The sequence below is a fragment of the Neophocaena asiaeorientalis genome, unplaced genomic scaffold (assembly GCF_003031525.2).
Source record: "Neophocaena asiaeorientalis asiaeorientalis breed wild unplaced genomic scaffold, Neophocaena_asiaeorientalis_V1.1 scaffold150, whole genome shotgun sequence".
Lineage (NCBI taxonomy): Eukaryota > Metazoa > Chordata > Mammalia > Artiodactyla > Phocoenidae > Neophocaena > Neophocaena asiaeorientalis.
Window position 1 is genome coordinate 6,755,872 of NW_020176571.1, and position 20,542 is coordinate 6,776,413.

The following is a 20,542-nucleotide window of genomic DNA, read 5'->3' on the forward strand; positions in this document are numbered from 1 at the left end:
GATTTACTAAGTTTAATGCAGATGAATTTGAAAACATGGTGGCAGAAAAGCGGCTCATTCCAGATTGGCTGTGAGGTCAAGTACATCCCTAATCGTGGGCCCTACACTCGTGAGAGCCTTGGCGCTGCCCACTCCCTACCCATGCCCACCAATAAACTCTACTTTCTTTTCCCTGAAAAAAAAAAAAGGTAGTTAGCTTCAGAGGGTAGCTTAAGGATCATATGAAATAAAATTTTTAACTATTTTCCTACATAAAAGAGGCCTGTATAAATGTAAAATACTTTTATAAGTATTTTCCTCCAAGTTGAAACTCGATTTTTTTTTTTTTTTTGCTGTACACGGGCCTCTCACTGCTGTGGCCTCTCCCGTTGCGGAGCACAGGCTCCGGACGCGCAGGCTCAGCGGCCATGGCTCACAGGCCCAGCCGCTGCGCTGCATGTGGGATCTTCCCGGACCGGGGCACGAACCCGTGTCCCCTGCATCGGCAGGCAGACTCTCAACCACTGCGCCACCAGGGAAGCCCCTGAAACTCGATTTTTTACAATTCTTTTGGAAGATGCAAACAGTGAAGGAAAGGCAAAGAGCCATCCATGGAATTAAGAATAATAAATCATTTTTCTCTTATCCTGACAAAGACTGATATAGCAGATACTTAAGGGCTTTTTATCTGTAGAGTCTCAGTAGATAAAAGGAACCATTTTTATTGACTTAATGAGATAGAAATTGATCAGGGAATCTGTGGGAATTGGTGCATTTGTGTTTAATGGTTCATCAGACAGCACTGAAGGAATCCACAAAGGCTTTCAGTTTGGGGAATGGATTGTTGGTTTAAGTGGCTGAGGATGGATGAGACCCCTAAGAAATGATATCTAGGATCTGGGGGAGGCTAACTAAGAATTAGAGAAGAGTTGCAGAAGGACAGGAATTGTGTGGCTAATGGGTGTAAATCGGTGTAAAGTGCATTTACTGTATTGTCTGAGGGTATTCACTCTGACTGTGGAAAACAAATGAAATTTACGTAACCTATGTAGCACATTAACTATAGCTAAATAAGACATGAGATTTAGATGTACATGTGCACAGAACAGAATGGGAGGACCAAGAAGAACCCAATACTCTTATTTATTCCATCACTAAATATCCTTATGTACTAGAGGCACCCAACATCCATAGCTCTTAAACTGGCCATCCATTGGTGACACCCATTCCAACTCCACTTGTATTCTGCCTAAGTTGTGAAAATAAACTCCACAGCAGCTCATCAAGCTAAGGAGAACTATGTTTGTGGCCAGGAGTACCTGCCGCCTTTAATGTCCTAGACAGAGCAAGCCTGCCTGACTGTCCAGCTTCATTTCTTCTGCAAAACCGTGGCCTTAATTCAATCTCAAATTCTTGTCCTCCATCCTCAGTCAGTCACATCATGCATCCGAGAGATGGGTCTCACGAACATTGCTACACTTTCTATCCCTCTTGAGACCCCAAGTGCATTAGACTGACCCATCTCCTGCCCCGTGCTTTGTGCCATGTGAGTTTAATTCATTTAATAGGATTCTAGCATCTCAATTTGATCTGTGAGGTTTTCTGTTCAATAACTTGCTTCGCAGTTATACTTGGAGGTAGAGCTACTTTGCATTAATTTCCCAGGCATTTAACCTTTTAAAACTCTCAAGGACACTCTCTCCCAGGACCACAGGGTAGACATCAACCACCCAGGAACTGGGAAGCCCTCAAGGAGAAGCTCGCCAACAGCTGCTGCTTTTCAATCTGGTTTCACTTCAACCTCACACAGAGGCATCTATTCAAATGCCTACATTTCGGTCGAACTAACTTCCTGTGCCAGAAGCTTTTGTCGGCCCCAACTGCTTCTTTATCTAACAAATTCCCTTTATCTCCCACTTGAGGCAAAGCTCACTGGGCCCCGGGAGGCATGCAGTATTTACTAAGGGCCCTCCCCCTTTCCTGCCTCGTCTCGCAGCTGTCTGCCTTTACCTTTGGGTCTCAAAGTCATGGCGTTTTTTTCCCTGTAGACACCAAGTTTTCTGAATAGTAAGATTATTCAGAACAGGATGAAATTTGTCCTTTACCCCGAGAACCGGGTGCTTGAAATTCACTAAGCAAAGTCAGTACTCCTCCCACTTCTGGGCTTTGAATCCGGACTGTGGAATTCAGAAGACCCAGGCAAATTCAACCTAGTGTGCCTCTTTTCTTCAGTCACAAACTGAAATGGAGACGCAAGCTGAAAATCAAGACAACGTGAATTTTAAAAGCTAAAATATAATAAAGTAAATATGACATCGGAAGTAACATCCACCTCCTTTAGGAGGATGAAGAGAGCAAGATTTTCAAAAGGGATGTGGAAGGATGAGAGAGGCTGGCAGGTGACTTTATAATTTCCTTTTTCACCTTATTCCCTTCTATTATACTTATATACTTGGTAATCCCACAACCAAAAGCAAGGATAACTGAAAGACTTTAAATTGCTATCGTTAACAGCAACATAATTTGTAATGGCAAATAATCAAAACAGAAACAAATTATGTGTAATATTATACAGCAATTAGCATGAGTCAATACAGCAGTTAAATTCATTGGTGGGGAAAGATACTTGCTTACCTGAATTTCACTCTTTTCGTTATCAGAAATGTTTTGATAGAGAATATTGAAGGAAGAAACTATTTCAACCTCGGCTAAAACATTTAATAAGGAAAATAGGGAATCTTAATGTGCTTGAATGTAGTTGTCAGGTTTTAACATTTATCTAAAATATCTCAGATAGATCTCTAAATTTTGACATGCAAAGAGGCTGAAAAGTGTAATGCCAAGTGGATAAAAACAAGGCTTTCAGGAGAGGAATGTATGGTATAATCCTGTTACAATGTATTAACAGCCCATAAAAATTGACCTGTAAAAACCACCCATATTACATATACTAAAACACCTGTAGGAATATACTAAGTTGCTAATGTTTACTAGATCCACTTCATTATGTATTTCTCTGTTGCTTAAATTAGTTTTTAATAGTAAGATTCTTTTAGTTTTGCAATCAAAATGTCCAGTCTTTTAAAAAAAGACTTTTTAAAGACTTTCTTTGGGGGACTTCCCTGTGGCCCAGTGGTTAAGAATCCGCCTGCCAATGCAGGGGACCCGGGTTTGAGCCCTGGTCTGGGAAGATCCCACATGCTAGGCCCATGCGCCACAACTACTGAGCCCACGCTCTAGAACCCACGAACCACAACTACTGAAGCCCGTGCGCCTAGAGCCCGTGCTCTGCAACAAGAGAAGCCACCGCAGTGAGAAGCCCGCGCACCGCAACGAAGAGTAGCCCCCGCTCGCCACAGCTAGAGAAAGCCTGCGCGCAGCAACGAAGACCCAACGCAGCCAAAAATAAATAAACAAATATATATAAAAAAGTTAAATAAAAACTTTCTTTGGTTCCTTGGTGGTTGTGGATTTTACCATCCTGCCGCCTTGGGTTTTTTACCTTTAATATCCATTGGGGATAAGAAACAATAGATGAGGGACTTCCCTGACAGTCCAGTGGTTTAAGACTTTGCCTTCCAATCAATGCAGGGGGTGCGGGTTCAATCCCTGGTCAGGGAGCTAAGGATCCCACATGCCTTGGGGCCAAAATACCAAAACATAAAACAGAAGTAATATTGTAACAAATTCAATAAAGACTTTTAAAATGGTCCACATTAAAGAAAAATCTTAAAAAAAAAAAAGAAACAATAGATGATGTCATTTCTGTAAATAGCTAATTTCCAAAAGCAAATAAAATGTTGAATGTCAGAAATCCATCTCTCTAGGCTTCCCCGGTGGCGCAGTGGTTGAGAGTCCACCTGCCGGCAGGGAACGCAGGTTCATGCCGCAGAGCAGCTAGGCCCGTGAGCCATGGCCGTTGAGCCTGAGCGTCTGGAGCCTGTGCTCTGCAACAGGAGAGGCCACGACAGTGAGAGGCCCACATAATGAAAAAAAAAAAAAAAAAAAAGTGCTGACAGTGATTTCATGTAGCACAATCAATGCTTTCTGTTTCCATTCTCTGTTCAGTTAACACGATGCTTGGCAAAAATATCTGCCAGTCAAAAAGAATACTGTGTGAACTTAGGTCTTGGCAGAAATTAATTACCCCTGACTTCCTCTTTAGTCAAATGTCTAAACTCATTGGGTCTGACAGTATTATAGAGCAACATTGGAAAACCGGGGGGAGCCACGAGGGAAATGACTAAGAAAACCTCTCTGGTTATTCTCAGTATCTCTGCTGCTGCAGCAAGTTGGAGGTTTCCATGGAGCAAGAAGGCAGAGTGAGGAATTAAAGGGCTTCCAGTCAGATCAACAGCCAGCCAGGATGGGAAAGGGACAGTGAAAAAAAGGGTTACTATCAGGCATAGCTCCTTCTAAGGGGATAACAGTTTACCTGAAAAAAAGATAAAATTCTATTCCAAATCAGCCTTAGAATTTACTTATGTATTGGTCTATGATTTTTTTTTAATGTTAAACATTAATAGATTCATACATTAAAACAATGCATTAAGTTGTGCTTTGGGGGGACTTCCCCGTCGGTCCAGTGGTAAAGACTCCGCACTTCCACTGCAGGGGGCGCGGGTACAAACCCTGGTCAGGGAACTAAGATCCCACAGGCCCCCCCACCACCACAAAAAAACAAGAACACAAAACAAAACAAAAAACCTGTGCTTTGTAGCCGGTCTACACATTTAAACAGTGTCCTAAAAAATAAAAGCTGTCGGGCTTCCCTGGTGGCGCAGTAGTTGAGAGTCCGCCTGCCGATGCAGGGGACACGGGTTCGTGCCCCGGTCCGCGAAGATCCCACATGCCGCGGAGCGGCTGGGCCCGTGAGCCATAGTCGCTGGGCCTGCGCGTCCGGAGCCTGTGCTCCACAGCGGGAGAGGCCACAACAGTGAGAGGCCCGTGTACCGCAAAAAAAAAAGAAAAATTAAAAGAAGTCAAAGCTGTCATTTAAAAATAAGCTTATTTTGGGACTTCCCTGGTGGTCCAGTGGGTAAGACACAGCACTTCCACTGCAGGGGGCCCAGGGTTCGACCCCTGGTTGGGGAACTAGATCTCTTGCAAGCATGCCACAACTAAGGAGCCCGCCTGCTGCAAGTAAGAGTCCGAATGCTGCAACGAAGATCCCACGTTCTGCAACTAAGACCTGGTGCAGCCAAAAAGAGGAAAAAGAAAAGAAAACCTATTTCAACATAGCTTTTTCTGGCAGAAGAGCAGTCATAGAACCTTTCATATGTGAGTTACAGGGGGAGATTCTAATTCGTCCACCTTTCCCCCTCCTCCCTCAGCTCCCTCTACCTTACATTATTTGCCTCGCCCCTGGCTGCCCTTCATTTAGCCTCTTTACAAACCTAAGAACTCTTGTTTATCACTTCTTTGCTCCCGATCTTCCAGATGTGGCACTCTTCTTTAACTGCAAACAACCACAAATTTTGTTTCAACATTACACACACGAGGAGGAAATACGTTTGTTCAGGTTTAATTAGTCATCTACTATTATATATTTGGTTACCTTTCCTTTACTCCTAAGATAGTAGTCTCCCAGATGGCTAGATTAACTTCTTCCCCCCGTATCAAAAACTACTCCCATGTTTAGTCAGATTTTTACTCATTGAATCACTGGGTGAAATCAGGGGAGAGACAACTAAACGTAAAATGGGTAATTTTTTTATTTATTTGTACTTATAAATGAACCAGCCAACTGGTAGTATTATGATGTGGACAAATCAAAGCATCTTTCTACAAATACTAGAGTGGTGGAAAAAATTAGGGGTTGTAAGTAAAATAAGCAAAAAGGGGTAGAGGAAATCAGTGAAGCACATTGTAGCTTAACCCTTCACCTTAACAACTGAGGTTCTTAACAAGTAAAGCCTCCCCATCCCAGAAAATACGAATAATCCTTCATCACACATCTTTGTACTTTTGCTCCCTATTCTTGAGGTTAGGTTCTAGATCCTAAAGATATCCAAAAAATAGTATTATAACCTAGTTATCTATAGCCGCCAGTCATCTTTTATCATGTTGTCCGTAGAAGCCAGTGCTTCTGAAACCTCTTTGATTAGACACCAATCATATACCCCCAAATTGACACAAAAGGCACAATGAAAAGCAGCTTATCAAGGCAGAGAGAGACGTAATTGTAAAAGAAAAATTCTAGGGAAGTAATACAGTCACGGCTCAAATTGAGATTGAATAATACAGCCATCGTTACAAATCTTCAGGCTGCATGTTCAGAGAGTAATTTGGGAATAAATCCATGATTTGCTGTTGGGAATTGAAATACTTAGCAGTTTGCTGTATTATGTTATAGCTTTCCCCGGTAGTTTCCAAGGTGGCTTCCAAATCACTGACGGGAGAATTTTGCTGGTACTGGATCTGGGGCTGCAGGAATTCCTCAACATAGTTGTTGAATTGATTGTTCCAAGTCTGGTTATTCCAGGCTTGGGGGCACCAGGTCTGACTGTTCCAGCTCTGGTTGTTCCAGGACTGACTGTTCCAGCTCTGGTTGATCCAAGTTGGGTTATTCCAGGTCTGGTTACCCCACATGGGCAGGTTTCCGGAAGAGTTCACCAAGCATCCTTGGTGGTAGGAATAGAAGCCCGGGTATTCTGTAGTTGCTGGGCCCTTTTGAAAGAGAAGGATGGATTAATTGAAAAGGTACAAGGAAAATCAGAATTGTCTGAAGTTGGGATTGCATGCTTCAGCAATGGATACAAATCTATCTAAAAAGTCCTTGTTAGGAAAGAGCAGAAAAATAAGTTTCCTGTTACCTGAGTCACAATGTTGCTATTCCTGGGCCAGTTGTTTTTCTGCCACCTCTTACATTTCATTCTCTGGTTCTGGAACCAGGTCTTAACCTGCAGGGAAAAGGTAACAGGAAAACACAAAATACTAGTAATGCAGGATATACTGGGATCAAAGAATATTAGGTTTTTGTTTGTTGCTTTTTCCGATAGCTACAACTATCTCAAACTCAGAACAAAATTTTAACTTCTAGAGTCCTTTCTTAAACCTTCCATCTGTGAGTGAATTTCAAGCCCCTCAAGTCAGTGGGCTACTTTATGTTTAATAAACCTAACCAGATAGAACAGAACACACCACAAGTCTGCTACTAACTAGGAAGTTCACATTTAAATGTCTACCCACGCCATTAGTCACAGTTAAAGGTAATTGGTTTGCAATGAAAAGCCCACCTCCATATAAGCACATTTACACTTAATGTGATAATGGTATTTTAAGTCAGGAATTATGAAACATACCACAAGGACAGCTATTTAGAAAATATCAAATTATATTGCAGCACAGAATAAACTAAACTTTGCAGATGGTTTGTAAACTCTGAGTTAGAAAATGAGATCAGAGAGGTAGAAGAATATATATATATATATATATATATATAAAATAAGATCATGGAATAGGACTTTCCAAGTATGGCGCCAGTAACTGAATAAAATGGCCAATAAATATATGAAAAATGATTAGCAGATAACAACAAAACATACAATTTTAATTTTAATAAGAACAAGTGTTGCCTAGGGACTCTTCTAACTCGGAAGATAGGGGGGTATATTCTTCCTTTTTTTAAGGAAAATTGGAAACATTTTCACAATTCTGGTTTGTGCAACAAGGGAAGTGGTTAAATAAATTATGACGCATTGGGGGAGGGCGTGGGAGAGGGATGGACTGGGAGTTTGGGATTAGCAGATGTAAACTGTTCCATGTAGGATGGATAAGCAAGGTCCTACTGTATAGCACAGGGAACTATACTCAATATCCTGTGATAAACCGTAATGGAAAAGAATATAAAGAAAAGAATGTCCAAAAAAATTGACGCATTGCCACAAAACACATTACAAAAAGTTCCATTTTCATATTAAAAGTTAACTTGTGGGCTTCCCTGGTGGCAATCCATGGAGAAGGAAGGAAGAGGAGAGACTGTTGGGAACAAAATGACACTTTTCTCTAAAACTTCAAATATTGAAAGTTTATTGTTTTCAAAGCACTATTAAAGTCCTCAGAGCTAGATAATGAGTAATAACTTTATTTTTAAGCAATCCTGAACATTTCGCTAACCTTTGCGCAAATGCCATTTTGCATGTCACGGACATGGCTAATTATGTATTGCTGGGAAGCGGAGGGGGACTCAAACCTCTTCTTTCTGCCAGTCAAAGCTCAGGAGCCCACATCCTGGCTGTTCTCAAAGGTCAGAATCATCATTTGACTCCCACCTTTGTGTTCTTCCACAACTTCCTTTATGTACCTTAATCATCACCTACTTAATTTTTTTTTGTTTTTGGGGGAGCCGCATGGCTTGGGGGAAATCTCAGTTCCCTGACCAGGGATTGAACATGGGCCACGGCAGTGAAAGCGATGAATCCTAACCACTAGATGACCAGGGAACTCCCATGTACTTAATTTTGAAACAGATGATCCAGATTCTGGGGATCCTATAAAATCAAGTTTGCTGCCCGGTCTTAATACCAGGACTATCGGGAAATGTGAATTCTGATAAAGCTCCTGTTTCAACCCAGACTTCATGATTTCATCTCCAAAATTATTCCTCCCTCATGATTTTTTCGTTTGTTTTCGCGGTTGGACTAAGCTAATCATAGGTTGTTTTGGTGGTTTTTTGACTGAAGTATAGTTGCTGTCCATTATATAAATACAGGTGTACAATATAGTGATTTACAATTTTTTAAGGTTATACTTCATTTATAGTTATTATAAAATACTTGTCATATTCCCCGTGTTGTACAGTATATCTCACGGAGTTTCTTTCACCGATTAAAATGAGGCAACAGAAATAAAAAATTTAAAAACAAAATGAGGCAACAGAAATAAAAATTTGAAAACAAAATGAGGCAACAGAAACTGTCTAGCACAGGGCCTGGCATATATTATTGACTTTGTAACTAAAAATTTATATCCTGTATTACTTAGATTTATTTGCACAGACGTATTCCCGGTGCTTAACTCCAATTCTACCCTAGTCGTGGAATAAATGCACAGGCTTTAAAAGGCAAAAGACTTCACAATTTCACAAGTAGATCTAAGGAAAGATCTAAGGAAAGTCCTCAACTAATGACTAGAAATGGGGCATGTCTTAAAAATTATCTATACAGGGCTTCCCTGGTGGCGCAGTGGTTGAGAGTCCTCCTGCTGATGTAGGGGACTCGGGTTCGTGCCCCGGTCCGGGAAGATCCCACATGCCGCGGAGCGGCTAAGGCCTGTGAGCCACGGCCGCTGAGCCTGCGCGTCCGGAGCCTGTGCTCCGCAACGGGAGAGGCCACGACAGTGAGAGGCCCGCGTACCGCAAAAAAAAAAAAATTATCTGTACAGACTTGCGCTTGGCTTGCTAGGAGGACATGTCCATTGCTCATTCCCGACCTATTTGTCTAACAATCCAGCGCTGTAGCTGTATTTTCAACATTTGAAATTATAAAAGGACATTAACACAAAATTTGGAAAAATAGGTTAACATTAAAATCCAGCACTCAAATATAAGTTATTTTGTTTACTTATTCCTTTCTCCACAACTTACTTCTATGGTTGTAATCATCAATGTAAACAGATTTTAAGCTATTTTATGCCATAAATGTTAAAAATAGCATGCCTGGGTAAAGGTTGGTCTACCTTTTCATTTGTAACAACTACTGCCAAACTGATTTCCAAAAAAGTTTGTGCCGGCTTTACAATATCCGAGCACCTCTCGCACCCAAAATGACCAATTAGAAGCCTAAATATTAACAGTATAGAATTCAAAGCCAAACTGGATTTCAAATCTGAGCTCTCACCACTTTGACTGTCGGTATATTAAACCTTTTGGAATCATCCACCATAAAATGGGGTGAACACTTCCTCGGGATTTAGGAGACTTGAGCATAGCAGGTGCTTACAAACTCAGCTGCCCAATAATGTCCTCACATCCAGAGGTTAGGGGAAGAGCCAACCGCTACTGTAGTAGAAAGGTAAAACATTTCCAAAAGGTGCGTTTCATATATGTTAAGATTTACACATCAGTTTATCACATCACGTTTGCATTTCCACAGTGCCTACACACGTAAGCTCTCAAATACACCGCGTACAGTTGAATGGCTGAGTCCCGTATCCCGCGTCTCTCCGTCCACAGCTCTTATCGCCCGGAACATTGGGGAAAGGGCATGACCCCATCAAGTTACCGTTGAAAAAGAGGTGTCGAGAGGATGAATAGATAATGACACCTGCTTATATTGATGGGCTCAAGAGGGAAACAGATAACCCTTAGCCTCTTTCCTTCTTTCCCTTTCCCTGAAGGAACTTAGCCTCTCAAGGATTCAGTATTTTCTTACCAGTCTCCATGTCGTGGGTCTCAGCAGATGACATTTGCAAGGACACATAATTTTCTTCAGACCCATAAATCTCAGGCATTGGTGAAGATTCCCTAGAATTGGATGCTTCGGGGCCACGCAGGCCTTGGGGACAAGCTGGGTCAACACTCATGTTGTTGAATTGAAGGGGAGGGAGAAAACCAAAGAGCTAGATAGATGGTAGTAAAAGTCCAGGCTTAAGAATCTAGGTAGAAGAGCTTAGAGAAAGATGATGATGTCCAGGTGTAAAAGTATTAAAAACATGGGATGAAGGGAAGTCACCTGTGTGATAACAGAAGCCTACCAGCCCAGTGTAGGAAAATGACAAAAAAATTTGTGGAGGCTCTAGACTTATAAGTAAGGCTCAGCCATACTTGGACCCGCCCCTCCTGGCAGCCCCACGCCCACACACACCCTTGCGAATTCCGAGTTAATCCTGTCTGCCAGCCTCACCAAGGCCATTGTAATGCAAAAGAGAGCTGCTGAGTAGCCTAGACTGGGTGGGGAACTGGAAAACTGGGACCTCGGAACCTGGAAACAAAATAAACCCAGCAGTGAAGTACTTCTAGGTTCACCCTGTTTCCACCTTTTAAAATCAAAGATGCACTTCCAGTTCCTGAGGCCCAGCTAAGGTGGTTGAAATTCCCACTAGGACAATTAATGCCCTAGACTTGAGACCCCTTAGGGTCTCAGAATCAGGCTAGTTATGCAGAAACTTCAACAAGCGCCCTTTTCCTCTTTGGTTCACTCTTTTTTTTTTGTTTGTTTTTTTTTTAAACATCTTTATTGGGGTATAATTGCTTTACAATGGTGTGTTAGTTTCTGCTTTATAACAAAGTGAATCAGCTATACATATACATATGACCCCATATGTCTTCCCTCTTGGTTCACTCTTAATGTCACAATAAAATACATGCTGAATGTTAAGGCATCGGTTGATGGTAAAAAACAGTACTTGTTTTCAACTCCCACCTAAGTTCTTTCTTGTTTTTTTTAGCTTTCAGAAAAGCAAGTCTTTTCAGCAAGACAAAAGCCAGAGGAAAGGACCTGCGGACCTAGGACCCTGGGTGCCGGGTTAGTCCTTATACATAAACCATTACTATGGAGGATTTTAAATTTGTTTTTATACACATATTACTGGATAGAATCTTGGCTCAGCCACTTTAATAAGTCTCAGTTTCCTCATCTATAAATAGGGGCAAAAGTACCTTCTCTGTGTTGTAAGAATCAAGGAAAGTAAAGTGCTAAATACTCATTTGACACATCAGTGATCTACAAACATGGCTGTGAATAGAAATTCTTTCAGGATCCTATATCCATGACCTCTAAATTTGAAATTACCTTTTTGTTGTGATTTTTATTTTAATCTAGAGAACGTGAAATCTAACATTGTGTGATAGAATGAAAGCACCACCTTCTTATTTTACCTGGGACATTACTGGACTCCTAGATATAAAATAATAAAATTTATTGACCTGTAAACGAACCCAATTGAAAACAGGGAGAAAAAAGAACGTTCTCTAGGCAGGTGATATTCCTGTAACGGACTTGCCAGAGCAAATGTGATAGGTTCATTTTAGAACCAGTGTTCGCCCTCCTGTCTATTCCTCCTTCCCAAGCAGTCATCTTCTTGTCTTTTTTCCCCTCTGGCTCTTTCTTTCTTTCTTTTTTTTACAGCTTTATTGGAGTATAATTGCTTTACAATGGTGTGTTAGTTTCTGCTTTATAATAAAGTGAATCAGTTATACATATACATATGTTCCCACATCTCTTCCCTCTGCGTCTCCCCCCCTCCCACCCTCCCTATCCCACCCCTCCAGGCGGTCACAAAGCACCGAGCTGATCTCCCTGTGCTATGCGGCTGCCTCCCACTAGCTATTTTACGTTTGGTAGTGTATATATGTTGGCGCTTTTTTTAATTAGCTTTTCCTTCTCTGGCCTGGCAATCCTGTCAGGCCCTTCAACCCCACTCCATCCTCATTCTCGTCGTCTTCTTTTATTTTTTTTTGGTTTGTTTTCCAAAGGAACAGTTTTTAATATTGGGTTCCAGCACTAACATATTTATAGGCAGAAGTATAACAATCTATGGTTCTCAATTTTCCTCCCCATTCCCAGATCAACATTCAGGAATTCTAAGATTTTTTTTTCTTCTTTCCCAATCTCCTATCCCCAAAAGTAAACCCTTAGCAAATTCCAATTATATATTTTCCTAAGATACAGTTCTTGGCTAATCCTCCCATGCACTCTGCTGCTCTGGTCTCCACCTGCGGGCCTTGCTCCCACGTAAGCGGATTTTTGCTCATAATTCAAAGATGCCACCTTGCAAGCTCAGGAGTATTGCCAGGTCCACACAAGGGGATGAAATTCTATGTAATCTTTTCTTTGTCTTCTCAGACCATCACTCTGGAGGGGAAAAAGAGTTTGGAAGAGGGGAATCAAGGAGAGGGTGGGTGGAATACATTGTGCTTCAGGCAGATAGCCTCTGTCTCATTAGATATAGAATATGATTTTTTTAAAAAAGGGAATGTGAGGGACTTCCCTGGAGGTCCGGTGGTTAAGGCTCCGCGCTTCCACTGCAGGAGGCATGGGCTCCATCCCTGGCCCAGGAACAAAGATCCCTCACGCCGCACTGCATGGTCAAAAAAGAAAAAAAAAAAAAAGGAATGTGAGGTGATGGATGTTAAATAAACTGATTGTGGTGATGATTTTGCAATATATATATATAATTATTTTGTATACCTTGAACTAATACAACATTGTATGTCAATTACATCTCAATAAAATGGGGAAAATAAATTTAAAAGGGGGAAACTAGATTTCCTGGCTCTCAGTCAGCACTGTTTGGTAAATGGGGACAGTCAAGGACACCAAATACTTTGGTTTGCCTGCAGCTCTCTAAACTGCAGGTATGGAAAGTTTTGTTCTTTGCTGATGGGAGTCTTTGCATGAAAGCCTGAGATGAATTTACCCCATCCCCCTACCTGGGCCCCATTGTATCTAAGGTAAGAGCCTCCGGAGAGAAAGACCAAAGGGCAGGGGGCTGTTGGCTGGAAGGCAGGCTTACTACATTCTTTGTCCAGGAAAGCAATTTGAATAAGGCTGAGAATGCCTCGGAAGCTGTCAGAGACCCCGGGTTTGTCGGAGTGCTCTGGGTGGGTGGGGGAGGGGTGTGTTATAGGGGACTCGGGTCCAGAGCCTCAAGTGCAAAAAGTGATTCAGTGAAGTCCGGATTGTAAATTTTATTGTTCTAAGAGCAGCATCTGAGAAGAAGGAAAGAAAAAAAGCTGAATATGAGAAAGGAGAAACATTTTACAGATATGATCTACTCTTTATTTATGGATAAGAAATGCACTTTGGGCCACACAGTCTTTTAAGAGAGCGGGCGCTGCTAACTTTGCATTTGTCAAGGATGAGGGGGCGGTAGCAGTCATCACAAGTATCAACACAGACTTTCACCGCCCCCTGGTTCTCAGGCATGGGGTATACAGCAAACATGTGGAATTATAAAATTTATTATTGATTTATTACTGGTGGAATTATTGAATTTATTATTGATGGATCATTGCTTTTACTTTTCACCCCATCAGGTAAACTTGAGTTTCTTGTCGATATACATATACACATGTGTGTATATATTTTAGTGATATAACAAACATTGATGGGCCGGGAAATATTTATTTGTCACTGGGTCAACTAATAGTAAAAGAGTGCCTAGCACATGCCTGAGAGGAAAAAAATAAATAAATGTCATCTCTACTTCTGAGGAGCGAACAGTTTCGTAGAGTAGTCAAAATAGACCAAAAGACAATTACAATGTTGTGCAATAAGTATTGAAAACCAACCAACCAAACAAACAAACAAATGCCAGGAGGTATTCAAGAGATGCTAAGGGAAAATAAACAAGGAAGATGGCAGTAGGGGAAGGGAGCCAGGGAAGAGTTCTTGGAGGATCTTAACTTGAGCTGAGATAGAAAAATGTTGAGAGGATAAGGAAGGGAATTCCAGAAAATGAACAATTTGGGCAAAGGCATTAGAGAAAATGATGGGTTTCAATACTGTCACTTAACATGGCTTGAAGGCAGGATGTAGTGGAAGGGATTGTGAGAGAAAATGACAGAACTCATCTATAGTGAGCTCTTGCTGTATATAAGGCACTGTTGTGTCAGTGTTGTAGCCACAGTAATTAGCATCTAGCCCAGTGTCTGATATGTAGTATGTTTGAGCTTTGTGCTTTTAATAAATAAATAAATACAGATGGAGATGTTTAATAAGTCCTTGGAAATTAGAGTTGAGAGACCTAAGAGGTAAAAAGTGACCACAGGAATAGTAAAAACAAAACAAAACAAAACAAAACAAAAACCCAAAAATCTAAGCTTTAAATTAAATCTCTTCCTCTCATTAGTTTACACTTTCCTGGTGTTCCTTTTACTAACCTGGTGGTTCTCTGTCCCCTTTCTGGTTCTTCCTCACCCCCATATCTAAAAATTAGAGTGTACCCAAGTTTAGTTCTCAAACCTCTACTTATACTCACTACCTTGGTGATCTCAGCCTATCTTATGACTTTATTTTATTTTATTTGGCCACGAGGCTTGCAGGATCTTAGTTCCCTGACCAGGGATTGAACCCTTGCCCTCGGTAGTGAAAGTGCAGAGTCCTAACCACTGGACCACCAGGGAATTCTATCTTATGCCTTTAAATACCATCTATCAATATAGGCTTTTGTCTTTCACATGTATGTCTTTACCCCAGACCTATTTCCCAAACTCAAGTCTCTATCTATCCAACTGCCTACTTAACATCTCCACTTGAATTTCTAGTAGGCATCACAAAATTAATATTTCCCAAACCAAACTCTCAGTGTTTCTCTTTACACAGGCTCCTCCTCTAGTCTTCTCTATCTCAGTGTATGACAATTCCATCCTTCTAGTCACAAAATCCTAAAGGTATCTTTCTTGACTAATGCCATCAAAATATAGAAGAATCTAATTGCTTCTTTCTTGTAATTTTTTTTTTCTCCCCATGTTTCCTTTTTCCACTGTTTGAGAGAGGTTTTGATTTATTTATTTTTTTTTTCAGGTACGCGGGCCTCACACTGTTGTGGCCTCTCCCGTTGCGGAGCACAGGCTGCGGACGCGCAGGCTCAGCGGCCATGGCTCACGGGCCCAGCCGCTCCGCGGCATGTGGGATCCTCCCGGACCGGGGCACGAACCCGTGTCCCCTGCATCAGCAGGCAGACTCTCAACCACTGCGCCACCAGGGAAGCCCATTGAGAGAGTTTTTGATCATCACATGGACTAGGGCATAGAAAATAAGCAGAGTAGCGAGAAATGGTTATTTCTTATAAAGAACATGCATTTATTTTGTTACTACCTGTGTCACAGGAGAGCTGGGGGCTTGAATTACCTGCGTCCTCTGGCAAAAGAGTAAGCTCACATTGGCATGGGGCTAGACCTTTTCTAAGTACCTCCAAGGCCACAGCCCTCCCCAAACCACCATCTATCGCTTGGATTATTCCAATAGCCTCCCAACTAGTCTTCCTGTTTGCACCCTAGCCTTCAAGCTATAATCTAGTCACCACGTATTGGCCAGAATGATTTTTTTTTTAAAGACATGTCACACATTGCCCACAGTCCTCCTTTAGTTTTCTCACATTCAGAGTAACAAGTCAATATACTGAATTACAGAAGCCCTCTTCTGGCCTTGTACCTGACCTCCGTCTCGTGTCCTTGTGTTCTCCCTCATCCCCACAAAACTGGCCTCCCTCTCCTGATACTGGAACAAACCAGGAAACCTCCAGAATCAGGGCCTTTGCCCCTGATCAGTTCCTCCCCCAGAATTATAACCAGCTTGATCTCTCCCTTCCTTTAAATCTTTAATTTTCCATTCTCAATTATGTCTCCCCCACCCTATCCTCCACTTGACTTATCTTCAGAGTACTTATCATCATCTTGCATAATGTATATTCTATCTATCTGTCTATCTTCTATCTATCTGTCATCATCTATTTCCCACCACCACTGAAATATAAATTCTGTGAGGGCAGCTATTTCCAGCCCTAGAAGAGTGTGGTCCATAGGCCAGCATCATCAGCATCTCTTGGGAGTTGTTAGGGACGTAAAGGGATGGGCTTTACGTCAGAATTGCTGAATAGGAATCTCTGGTAGGGGTGACTGGGAATCTTCGTTTAAAAAGTTCTCCAGGCTTCCCTGGTGGCGCAGTGGTTGAGAGTCCTCCTGCCGATGCAGGGGACACGGGTTCGTGCCCCGGTCCGGGAAGATCCCACATGCCGCGGAGCGGCTGGGCCCGTGAGCCATGGCCGCTGAGCCTGCGCGTCCGGAGCCTGTGCTCCGCGGCGGGAGGGGCCATGGCAGTGAGAGGTCCGCGGACCGCGAAAAAAAAAAAAAAAGTTCTCCAGGTGAATCTTTGGCAAGCTGTTGTTTGAGAAGGACTGTTAATAGAACAGTAATAGGCAATAGCAGCTGCTCTCGATCATTGTTTGTTAATGAAGGAATGGGTTTAAAAAGATCTAGGACTTTGTAAGTAAATAGAGGGTAGGAGCCATTTCCTAACATTTAAATATTAAATTGCACTTCAATGTGGTATTCAAAATAACCCTTAAAAAACAACAATGCAAAAAAAATAAATAAAAAAAAAAAAAAAAAAAAAAAAAAAAAAAAAAAAAAAAAAACAACAATGCTCTTTGCCTCAGGTTCCCTAAACTGAATTCAATGACCTTGGAACTCTTGGAAAAGAGCTGACTTTTCATTTGCAACAAATAATCCTTCTGGCTCCTCTGGGAGATTACTCTTAAATTACTTGTGTTGTAAAAATGAACCATACAACCACCAAAACTGCTGGTTTAGAGATTACAAATGGAATTACACAGTATATTCTCCACTTACTTCGCCTGTTATAAGAGCACAAACACACCTTTTTTTTTTCCCCCCAAAGAAGCTTTTTACCTAGTAGACAATGTGATAAACCCTCAAAATGTATCTATCATCCCGCTTAAGTAAATTACTCATGCCCAATTTTGTTTTGGTGACCTTGCCATGAGTACAAGTTTGGAAGTCCAATAAAAGATTCACTTAACAGGAAAATATGTGAGACATCATCATAAAAGATTCAACTAACAGGAAAATATGTGACACATCGTTGACTCCTTTTTCCAACGTCTGAAACTTCATGTAGTTAAGAATAACTCTGTCACGATCAATTCATTTCCTAACACTTCACCGGTCTGTCCCCTGGATGTTCTGTACCACCCGCTTTACCCTCATTCAGGCATCACCTGTTGCCCAGACCTCTGCAGACCTCCAGTTCACCTTCCACAGGTTAACTCCGGAGCACCCACTGTGCTCCAGAATGATTTACCTTCAGTTCAACCATATTATCCCTCTGCTTAAGTCTTCTTTGAATAAGCTCACAGCCTGCTCTCTGCCTGCCTCTCAAGCCAATTTCAAACTTTGGCAAGTTGCTCGCCCCAAGCAAACCCTCTGTCCTGAATGCTTCTCTCCCCTCTCTTTGGTTGGTTCATTTTTAGTCTTTCAAGACTCAGATCAGGTGTCACCTGCTATAGTCTCCCTTCTCCAGTGACTTAAGTGCTTCTCTCTGTACCTAACTCCTCCCACGGCAGCTGTCACTTTGCACTTTAGGGATAGTTTTTTTGTATTTGGATTCTGGCTGGAATAATAACTCCTTGAGAGCCTGGTTTGTTACTATAACCCTAGTGCAATGCTAGTCAAAGAATGGTTCCGCTTTCTGACCACATCAGTGTCATCTGGGAGCTTGTCAGAAATGCAAATTCTTGGACTGGGTGCTACCCCAGATTTACTGAATCAGAGTCTGGGAGTGGAGCCCAGGAATCTGTCTTTTAAGAATCTCTGATTCTTGTGTGCCCTAAAATTTGAGGAACTCTGGTTTAGAATACAATGCTTGGCAGTAGGGGAAAAAATCTCATGCATATTTATTAATTTAATAAATCAGCTCCAGTGGCTAAAACACTGATATTCAGAAAATTGGAAAATTACAAGAACTCTCAAAAAACAAAACCCCCCAAATTTCTTCCTTGTGGTTCTGATTTGGATTCGTCAGATCTTACTCTAACTAAAGACTTTTGATATGCAAGGACTAAATTATTCTGTATCCCAAATTCTAACGTCTCCTAGTGGCGAGTTCGGAAGGGGAAACCATCAAATCAAATTGTCAGAATCCTGACCCTGTGCAACACTATTGACACCACAGCATCACTCCCTTCCCCACCCTACCCTCAGGGGATCCTTGACCCCAAGTAAAAATGGATTTTTTTTTCACCCCCATAAGGTCTAGCCCCCAGGGAAGGGAGGACCCTCTAGGAATGTCTACCAAAGTTTAGCAAATGTATACAGTTGCTCTGGAACCAGGTGATACTATTGGCCCAGAAGAGAATAAGCTTCCCAGTTTCTCAGTAGGTGTTAGAGAATGAGGAAGGAGAAGTTTAAAAAGTAGGCAATTGTGGAGGAGTTTGAGGAGGGTGATGGTGATGCTGGTGGGGGTGGAATAAGGGAAACAATCCAGCACCTTAGTTGTTCCTCTAGTTGACTGGTGTTGGGATGAAATAAAGCTGTTAAACCCTAACAATACTGCATCTAAGTATTGTACTTAGAATATTTCAGGACACCAGAGTATTCCAATATTATAAAGAAGTGACAGGAAGAGGGAACAAGAGGTTCCTGCCCCCCGGGAGTAAATAAGTTCACCTCAAGAAAGAAGTCAGAGCTAGGGCAAATAGCAGGGCGTTGAAAAAGAAATTCAAATTTAAGGAAGGGTTCTTTTTTGAAGCATTTTTTATTGGCATGTAGTTATTTATTATGTTGTGTTAGTTTCAGGTGCACAAAAAAATGGTTCAGTTACACGTTTGTATATACGTTCTTTTTCAGGTTCTTTTCCATTATAGGTTATTACAAGATATTGAGTAGAGCTCCCTGTGCTATACAGTAGGTCCTTGTTGGTTACCTATTTTATATATAGTAGTGTGTATATGTTAATCCCAAACTCTGAATTTATCTTCCCATGCCCCTGCTGTCCTGTTTGGTAACCATAAGTTTGTTTTCTGTCTGTGGGTCTGTTTCTGTTTGGTAAATGAGTTCATTTGTGTCATTTTTTAGATTCCACATATAAGTGATATCATATGGTAACATTCTTTTTTAAATTCCGATTGAGAAATAATGTACAGTGAAGTGACCAAGTCTCAAGTTGCACAGCATAATGAATTTTTACTGACGCATAGAACTCAAGTAACAACCACCCAGATGAAGAGAGAAGGCATTTCCTGCACCCCAGCGGGCCAGCTTGCATTTTTGTTAGAGGCCCAGGAATCTCCAAATCCAAGTTCCTTAGACCTTTGTCAGATTCTTTTGTGTTTCAGACACAGCCTGAATTTGAATCCCCTTTCCACCCACTGGTTATGTAACCAGTAGTTTCACATTTCTATGCCTCAGTTTCTTTCATGTACATAAAAAATAAATGACATAATACATACCAACTCCTCAGAAAGGTATGTTGGGGCCCAGGGTGGTCTGCCCCAAAATGCACCTCAACGGCGTATTGATTATTTTGAATTAAACTTACTTGAGACACGATCAATGCAAGAAGGACACTCTGACCCTCCCCTCTGTCTCCCTGAAAGCAAGAAATAAATCTCTCATTAGAAAGGTGCACTCCCCACAAATGCAGGTAGAAGTCCACTGTCATCCTCAGAAATAGGGGATTCTGACCAAGAAGCCGGCGTAAGCAAACCTTGTTACTTTTTAAAAAAATTTTTTAAATTTAATTTATTTATTTATACAGCAGGTTCTTATTAGTTATCCATTTTGTACATATTAGTGTATACATGTCAATCCCAATCTCCCAATTCATCCCACCACCACCACCCCTGAACCTAGTTACTTCTTTAATTTACTACCCCAATTCCAAACTCTGTTTAGATTTTTCACTAATTTAGCTCCCAAAGTCTGAGTTTCTTGGTCCTGTCAATTCTTCACAAATCTATTGTTTCTTTGTTTAAAAAGTATAAAAGCTGCTTGCTTTGGCCACTTCTTAGGTCCTATTTCTATGAGACACCACCAGGGAAGTCCCCAGTCATTCAATTTTGAATTACAAGCAGAGAAGTAATTAAATTTTAGATATGTTTA

At 41.4% G+C, this 20,542-nt stretch overlaps 1 protein-coding gene across 1 annotated transcript; it reads right to left on the reverse strand.

The window, feature by feature from the left end:
• Window positions 1-6,231: 6,231 nt before the first annotated feature.
• On the reverse strand, window positions 6,232-10,503 carry NANOG (Nanog homeobox). Its single transcript, XM_024733141.1, has 4 exons — window positions 10,353-10,503; window positions 7,937-7,959; window positions 6,795-6,881; window positions 6,232-6,648 (listed from the first exon to the last, which is right to left on the reverse strand). Exons 1-4 carry the CDS (start codon window positions 10,501-10,503, stop codon window positions 6,232-6,234), a joined length of 678 nt encoding a protein of 225 aa, XP_024588909.1.
• Window positions 10,504-20,542: the final 10,039 nt, after the last annotated feature.

What these genes read in the sequence shown, in the direction of transcription:
- NANOG (XM_024733141.1), bottom strand. Translation starts at nt 10,503, where the DNA reads ATGAGTGTTGACCCAGCTTGTCCCCAAGGCCTGCGTGGCCCCGAAGCA. An exon ending in GACCCACGACATGGAGACTG is followed by an intron (nt 7,960 to 10,352) that starts GTAAGAAAATAC and finishes TGTTCCCAACAG; the next exon opens with TCTCTCCTCTTCCTTCCTTC. An exon ending in ATAGCAACATTGTGACTCAG is followed by an intron (nt 6,649 to 6,794) that starts GTAACAGGAAAC and finishes CTCTTTCAAAAG; the next exon opens with GGCCCAGCAACTACAGAATA.